This window comes from Tachypleus tridentatus, chromosome 13 (genome assembly GCF_004210375.1).
Source record: "Tachypleus tridentatus isolate NWPU-2018 chromosome 13, ASM421037v1, whole genome shotgun sequence".
Taxonomy (NCBI): domain Eukaryota; kingdom Metazoa; phylum Arthropoda; class Merostomata; order Xiphosura; family Limulidae; genus Tachypleus; species Tachypleus tridentatus.
The window spans coordinates 3,378,819-3,387,874 of NC_134837.1; the positions used below are offsets into that span (position 1 = coordinate 3,378,819).

Consider the following 9,056-nt stretch of genomic DNA (forward strand, 5'->3'; position numbering starts at 1 on the left):
ACTGCTACTGTCAGATTTACAGGATGATTAAATTGTGTGGGGTCCTTGAGCCCTAAGGAAAAAGTCTGAATTTTAATGACCCAGAAAGAGTGCACATCGTAGTGTCTCATATGGTCTAAACTGGATCTGCATATAGCAAATGGAGGATCTCAAATCCCCAATGGAAATGTTAGGATCATGACGTTACACTATAAGTGATGTTTACAATGGCTGTGTTAACATCATGACGTTACACTGTAAGTGATGTTTACAATGGCTATGTTAGCATCGTGGACGTTACACTACAACTGAACTTTACGTGGAACGTTTTGTTATCAACGGATATGTTGGGTTTTGTTTGTTTTGAATTTTGCTCAAAGCTGAACGAGCCGTTTTTACATATATATTGAAATATACAAATTTCATTATTCCGTTCAGAAAAACTATTTTTAATAATAAAAATCATATAGCACATAAATAATTTCTTTAAAAGTTCAGAAAAACACACAAGATATGAACTGAGAAATCATAACTTATTCTGAAAGCAATATTTTAATATATATTTCATCTTTACATGATGCATTAAAGACATGGTAAAAAAACGACTGCTTTACATTTATGTTTTTGTAGAAGAACACCGATTCTAAACAGTTGTTAAAAATTTCGGTATTTAAATCATTCTAAACATGACGAAAATGTATTTGTGGTAAGTATCGATGTACAAGATTTAGTTCTGACAGCTCTCGTTTTTACATGGAGAGTCTGGTGTTTTTAAATGAAAATAAATAAAAATTAATTTAAGATACCTACTTTGTTCATACCATTGCCCATGGCGTCAACTAGGTGGCTCTGAGCTGTTTGTATACGTCAAACAGTTACGGGAATTCCTTTCTATAAACATCACATGCTCAGTTGACAAATTATCTCCTGAGTGTACTCATTCTTGGTGTTGAATTGAATGCAAAGAGAAGATTGAAAGTAACTCAGACATAATCCAGTCTTGGACGTCCTGTTCCGGAAAGGACTTATAAACACTCTGGATGCTAACTGTTTACTTATAAACACAGTGGATGTTAATTGTTTACTTATAAACACACACGATGTTAATTGTTTACTTATAAACACAGTGGATGTTAATTGTTTACTTATAAACACTCTGGATGTTAATTGTTTACTTAAAACAATCTGGATGTTAAATGTTTACTTATAAACACTCTAGATGTTAATTGTTTACTTATAAACACACACTATGTTAATTGTTTACTTATAAACACACACAATGTTAATTGTTTACTTATAAACACTCTAGATGTTAACTGTTTACTTATAAACACTCTAGATGTTAATTGTTTACTTGTAAACACTCTGGATGTTAACCGTTTACTTATAAACACTCTAGATGTTAACTGTTTACTTATAAACACTCTGGATGTTAATTGTTTAATTATAAACACTCTGGATTTAATTGTTTACTTATAAACACTCTGGATGTTAACTGTTTACTTATAAACACTCTGGATGTTAACTGTTTACTTATAAACACTCTAGATGTTAACTGTTTACTTATAAACACTCTAGATGTTAATTGTTTACTTATAAACACTATGGATGTTAATTGTTTACTCCTTCAAACATTATGAAACTAAAAATATTTATTAATTGCAACAAGTGAAAATATTGAAATGTTTCAATATATCTTACTAAGGTGATTTCCTGTTATTGAACGTTTGAACACATTGAAACATTAAAAACCAAAGAGAATTAAATGAGTAAAAGAGATTTTTCGAAACACTCAAGACTCTCATAACAGATAGAGAGTTATAGTGTGTCAGATAGAGAGTTGTAATGTGTCAGGTAGAGAGTTGTACTGTGTCAGATAGAGAGTTGTACTGTTTCAGATAGAGAGTTGTACTGTTTCAGATAGAGAGTTGTATGTGTCAGATAGAGAGTTGTACTGTGTCAGATAGAGAGTTGTACTGTGTCAGATAGAGAGTTATACTCTGTCAGATAGAGAGTTGTACTGTGTCAGGTAGAGAGTTGTATTGTGTCAGATAGAGAGTTGTATTGTGTCAGATAGAGAGTTGTATTGTGTCAGATAGAGAGTTGTACTGTATCAGATAGAGAGTTGTACTGTGTCAGATAGAGAGTTGTACTGTGTCAGGTAGAGAGTTGTACTGGGTCAGGTAGAGGTTATACATGTCAGATAGAGAGTTGTACTGTGTCAGATAGAGAGTTGTACTGTGTCAGATAGAGAGTTATACTGTGTCAGACAGAGAGTTTTACTGTGTCAAATAGTTTTACTGTGTCAAATAGAGAGTTGTACTGTGTCAAATAGAGTTGTACTGTGTCAAATAGAGAGTTGTACTTTGTATGATAGAGAGTTGTACTTTGTATGATAGAGAGTTGTGCTTTGTCAGATAGAAAGTTGTACTTTGTCAGATACACAGTTGTATTTTGTCAGATAGACAATTGTTCTTTGTTCAGTTCCTTACAATAACATGAGAACTGATGCTACTCTGTAACGTGTATGTTGTTATACAGAAGTGTATTTGTACACACAAACATTACTACTCTAACAGCGGTGGGTATACGGACTTACAACATAAAGATCCGGAGTTTGATTCTCCTCGGTGGACACAGCAGATATCGTCTTGTAGCTTTGCTTTAAAACAAACACAAACTAACGGTAACAGTGAAGTTAATATTTATTTCTAACTATTAGATACACATACAATTTTAGGTTTCCTGCAAAATGAAAATGGCTCTTAGTTTTATCAGTCACGATCGCCGAAAAGCATATTAATTTCCAGAACACGTGTAATTTAAATGGAAGTACAAAGCCCGCTGTGGACAGAGCAGACAGCCCAACATGGCTTTCCTCTGGTGAACAAACAATCAAACGGTATGGTCTACATCCCTTTCTGTTTCTCCTTCTGTAGTGTAATTTAAACAGTGAAACAGACCACATGAAAAAGGATAGGTCGATATTTACACTATATAACTTATCAATAGTAACATAAAATAAAATATATATACATTGTATATATATAAATATATATGGGAATAAAATACATGGGATCTTATTATAACTTTTATTATTAGTACAAACAGAATTTGTATTTTCTCTTTATGGTAAAGCTGCTAAGACCATCAACAACTGTGCCATAATTTTGAACTTCGAAAAAAAAAAGGCAGACATTCAGTGGCATCCTACGATCCAAGGTAAGTGATTCATTGTCACACTTATAACGCATCCTTGGCTTTTAAGTGCGAGGAATACCTTCTGGCATCGCACAGATTCAAACCAAGCTCCAAAATCCAGAGTTCTACTATATGTCCAATCCGCGCCTCACTACAATTATAAAGAAATGACATAACTCGCTTTCGTACAATTTTCAAGCACATCAGAAACAACCTATCGTTTAGGCATGGATTTAGATGTTACTCGATACAGCATTCTTTATCACTTGGAAGTAAGTCTAAGTTATACCTCTCCGTCTTTAACGATATATTTACAAACTACAAGTGTTATTTGACCTTTAACATGCATTCTATTAATTTTTTCAGATTATTCCACACAAAGATTTACACTTGTTATTAATGACATTTTATACGAAATACATTTAGAAGTTTTTACCTCAATGTAGGCTTAAGCTCTTGTAGATTGCTTTTCCACAAAACAGTAATAGTGTTCTTACGTCGACCTCAAACAGCTTTATCTTCTCTACGTCTACATTGCAGACGACACACATAACGAGGCGCCTGACACCTAGTAGTGATTTGTTAAAATTATATAAAAGTACATTTAATTTTTATTGCAGAAGCAGTTTAAATGGAAGGAATTTTACCAGCAACTAAGCCAAAAATATCGTATTTTTGTAAGTATTAAAACAATAAGAGAATTAGTTTATTGAATTTTAGAGAAAATTATTTATGTTACAATTTATAATTACTATGGCAACACAGCTTTTCTGTACTAGGATTAGGTTAGGCCTATGAAGAATGAAAGATTTATGATAATGTAGTCAATTGAAGAATAACTGGAAGATATGAAATAAATAGCCAAAGGTTAAAAATTAGATAAAGTGTTATATGAAGTAAAATATAAACTAAAAAAAATAAAAAAATTGCCAAGGAAAATTAACATACATGAAAAATTAAACCTATTGAAAGTATGTGCGCCATGGAGAAGTACTTATTTTTATAGTAAATTAGTTAACTTGTATTCACTAGTAGTACATTTTATTATCGTCACAATAAATAAGAAAATAAATATATTTTATGAGAGATTGAATTACCAGATTATAGTTCTTTCCGTAAAAGTTTTTATTTTCAAATTATTATAAACGTATTAAGAACATTTACATCTGAGTTGTCTAACATTAATACAATAATGCGGTGAGCAAACTATCTACAGCGTGCAATAAACACATAACGACCAAATTGTAGTGTCAACTAACTCTTTAATCTTTCAAATAGAAAGGCGTATGTTATGTCATATTTTATATATGTTTGCACACAATAAGTTATAAGTAATCCATTTTATTTAAACACAACGATTTTCTTCCTATAAAATCAGCTGTGAATTACCAGTTGCATTCACTTTCATGAATGAATAAATAATATGTAGGGGCCAATGACACCATTCCAACAATAGATCAATGCTGCAGACCTATGCCAGAATCTGGTTCCACCCTTGAAATGGGCAGGCTAGAAAACGTTATTTATCGTAAGTAATGAAAACCTACTGTGTAGGGTGAGAGGAAAGTTTTGGGGATACTCATCCCCAAAAAAATTCTTTCTCTTGATAAAAGAGAGAGAGAAAAGAAAATAAGAAAAAGACGAAAGGAAGAAGACAGAAAAAATACATTTTTTTTCTGGAACAGATCATGTTTATGTTATATACATGCATCCCGCTAGTACAGCCGTAAGTCTACGGATTTACAACTCTACACTCAGGGGTTCGATTCCCCTCGGTGGGCTCAGCAGATAGCCCGATGTAGCTGGGCTATAAGAAAATATGCTATTTGATAAATACCTGTTTTATATTTCAAATACATACTGTTCTAGTATTATATATTACTACATTACTGGTTTAGTAAGGGATCTTTCCCATACCATGTGTTATTACATTACTATTTTTCTGGTGGGTCGTCTTCATATCACATGCCTTTCCACCGCTGAGACAGCGGTAAGTCTCCGGTTTTACAACGCTAAAATCAAGGGTTCGATTCCACTCAGTGTACACAACAGATAGCTTGATGTGGCTTTGCTATAGGAAAAACACACACTCATATCATATGTTATTACTTACCATTTTTGTAATGGGTCTTCTCCAGAGAAACTGTCAAAAAAATTACAGTTCTTTTTATCGGAAAGGGAAAATACCCAAAATGTTAAACACAAACATTAACGGTAGTAACTATAGCCCCATCCCCAGTGGCACAGCAACATGTCTATGAACTTACAATGCTAGAAATAGAATTTCAACCCCCGTGGTGGGCAGATAACAGATATTCCATTGTGTAGCTTTGTGCTTAACTTCGCACAATAACCCGGCATGGCCAGGTGGGTTAAAGCGTTCGACTCGTCTTCTGAGGGTTGCGAGTTCGAATTCCAATCGCACCAAACATGTCTGTCCTTTCAGCCGTGGTGGCGTTATATCGTGACGGTTGATCCCACTATTCGTTGGTAAAAGAGTAGCCCAAAAGTTGGCGGTGGGTGGGGATGAGTAGCTGCCTTTCTTGTAGTCTTAAACTGCTAAATTAGGGACGGCTAGTGCAGATTTCAAAACTTCAGACAAACAACAATAAGTAACTAGTAAATATGTCCAATACTAAAACCTACATGGAATTTTTAATTGTTATTTTCAGGTGCTCAATTTTAATTATATTATGAATTATTTTCTTTCATTTATATAAACTTGAATTCTTAAACTGCGTGGGCACTAAATCTAAACTGAGAGTGGAAGGCTCCTTAGCTCTCTCTCCTCACGTGCTCCTGGCCCAAGAGAAAACTCACTCATGAAGTTAAGTTCGATGAATACGAATATAAATCATGTTATTTTTTATAAAGTTAGAGAAACGTTGTGATAATATTTAAGTTTATTAAAATTAACACAGAATGAGAAAAAATAGAAAAATCTTATCAAATAAGTAAAAAAATAATCCTGATAAAGGTTAAAAATAACCTTATTAAAGCTAAGGATTTGGAATTTTCATACTACATAAATGTGTAGGATGCAGGCATAATATATGTTTTCTATTCCATTATTTAATAGAAAAACGTTTTGTATATAACTATAGGCAAATTTAAAACAGAATGCTAGTTACGGAGGTTGCTAAGTTCCTTTTGCTCTAGTTGCTTATTGGACTGGGTCATTTATATATGATATCTAATGCCTTTTGTTATATGAAGTATTTTTTGTAAAGTAGAACATACTATTAAATTAAAACAATAATCTTCCCAACTGGAAGAACTGGAAAGGAATAACACTATATAGGGCTATGCTTTCTGTGACTATAACAGCTTTTCACAAATAATCACTTAGAGACATACTTCAATGAGAGTTCTCACACCTCCAGGAAAGACGCCTTATGATATTCTTTCATATTTATTTTCAAGACGAGTAAAATTATCCCACTTGTTTTCTAAAACAAAGAAGTAAGGAATCCAATGACTTTCAAAACTTCTAGTTCAAGAAACATATTTAATTTTCTGAAGTATGGACATTCGAGTTTAACCCAAAATTATTTAAAGGTGTCTTAATGACTAAAAAAATAATTCATTTTTAATAATATTAAATAGAAAGCTACCTACATCGACTCAGAAATTGTTATTTTCACTCTAAACCAAAATTTGTCTAAATATGTCGCAGAATTGTTGGGGTTCAGGGTGATACATGTGTTCATCTCTGCCATCTCAGCCATTATGGTTGGTGTAGACTCGCCTCTTGCATTAATAGCCAGAACTAGCCCTGACCCCTGCAATTTGTCACACTGATGATCCATTTACACTTTTCGGAAAGTGCCACAACTATAATTTATGACAATCTCTAACTAAGAATGATTATTACACCAAGATCTTTAATGGTAATATAACTTCTCTTTCGCAGAGCTTGTTTCAGGTCTTTCTTTTCACTGCATGTCGTTTGGCATAAGGAAACGTGTAAAACGATATGATAGAAAAGTCTAAATCCTTAAATGTAATACCAGTTCTTAAGCTTAGAAAAACAAATTCACTCTTGACACCCTGTTTTCTAATACATTATATTATTACATTATAATATATTACATTGCATTATATTATATTACATTACATTATATTATATTACATTATAATATATTACATTGCATTATATTATATTACATTACATTATATTATATTATATTACATTATAATATATTACATTGCATTATATTATATTACATTACATTATATTATATTATATTACATTATAATATATTGCATTATATTACATTATATAATTACATTGCATTATATTATATTACATTACACTATATTATATTATATTACATTATATAATTACATTGCATTATATTATATTATATTATATTACATTATAATATATTACATTACATTATATTATATTATATTGTAAAACGATGGAAAATTATTAATGCTTAATTGAATTGTGTTTTTTATGAACTCCTTTCATACGGTGTCGAAAAGTGCTATTAATTATTTGGTGGTTCTGAAAGAATTCTTCGTTTAGGATTTTGGCCATTCTGAACATGTGATGCCCATTTTCTAAGTATTGAATCTGCTTTTGATAAAGTTTGGAAGAAAATCATAGTTTTCGAGCATACATGTAGAGTTTTGTGACGATTGTACAATTACTTGCATGGGCGAAAACTTGCTGTCAAAATTAAAAATAAGAGGTTTTGTTAGAGAGGCTTAAGCTCCCTTGTATTTCATGCCAGGTGGTCATACTCCAGCTATTTTCAGTTTGGACACAATGACATAACTTTTGTTTCATGCCTCACCATTTTAAAGAATTTTTATTCAGATCAGACCTGGATTAATATTCATGAATGTTTCTTTTCTGCATTGAAATGTAAGTATATGGTTGTTACAAACAAAGAAAAACGTTAAATTACCGAAACTTTGTATCAACCATTTGGATATCTCTTTAGAAACATAAATACAAATGTTTGGATAATTACACGGATAAAATACCTTACATTTTTTTAATTCACTTTTATTATCAAATCATACTTTACTTCCTATATAACTGGACTCTGGAAGTGCTTTTTATGTTTCTACTCATTACCTCTGCCACATAGTGTGTGTATCTTTGTCAATAATGTCACATAAAAAGCTAAATTTTGACGAAAGTTAGTATACGTTTGGATTTTAACCCAAGTTAGAAGTTATTAAATTTTGGTAGTTCAAGGTTACAGTAAGGTTCTAAGTATTCAAAAATTCCCATTAGTTAGCATGGAGACCGATTTTTTCACTCTATGTTTAATGTATAACTCATTTAATAATGTTATGCCTAAAATAATTCGTATTCTTTAAGAACGACAGTCATATAGACATATTTTCATAATTTCTGAGAGCCGGATATGAACAACATTAGGTGGATGAAGTTTGTTTGTCTAGTGAGTCCCCCTTTAGTTTATAGATGTTTCACAAATTGTAGTTCCTACAAAATAAAGATTCACGTGTTTTATGGAACCCATTTATTAACTTCTTACTTTAATTTACATCGACAGTATTTGATAGGACAGAGCGGTGACAGTATTTGATAGGACAGTGATGTGACAGTATTTGATATGACAGAGATATGACAGTATTTGATAGGACAGTAATGTGACAGTATTTGATATGATAGTATTTGATAGGACAGTGATGTGACAGTATTTGATATGACAGTGATGTGACAGTATTTGATAGGACAGTGAGGTGACAGGATTTGATATGACAGAGATGTGACAGTATTTATAGGACAGTGATGTGACAGTATTTGATAGGACAGTGAGGTGACAGTATTTGATAGGACAGTGAGGTGACAGTATTTGATATGACAGAGATGTGACAGTATTTGATAGGAC

General features: G+C 32.0%; 1 protein-coding gene across 1 annotated transcript in view; it reads right to left on the reverse strand.

The window, feature by feature from the left end:
- Nucleotides 1-3,700, reverse strand: part of LOC143240384 (dual specificity protein phosphatase 22-like) — a 43,486-nt gene extending 39,786 nt beyond the window's left edge. The window contains exons 1-2 of the mRNA XM_076482715.1: nucleotides 3,617-3,700; nucleotides 790-988 (exon numbers count right to left, since the gene is read on the reverse strand). Of these exons, the coding sequence (XP_076338830.1) occupies nucleotides 790-810 (21 nt within the window). The 5' untranslated portion in view covers nucleotides 811-988; nucleotides 3,617-3,700. The remainder of the gene's footprint in view (nucleotides 1-789; nucleotides 989-3,616) is intronic.
- Between the last annotated feature and the right edge of the window lie 5,356 nt (nucleotides 3,701-9,056).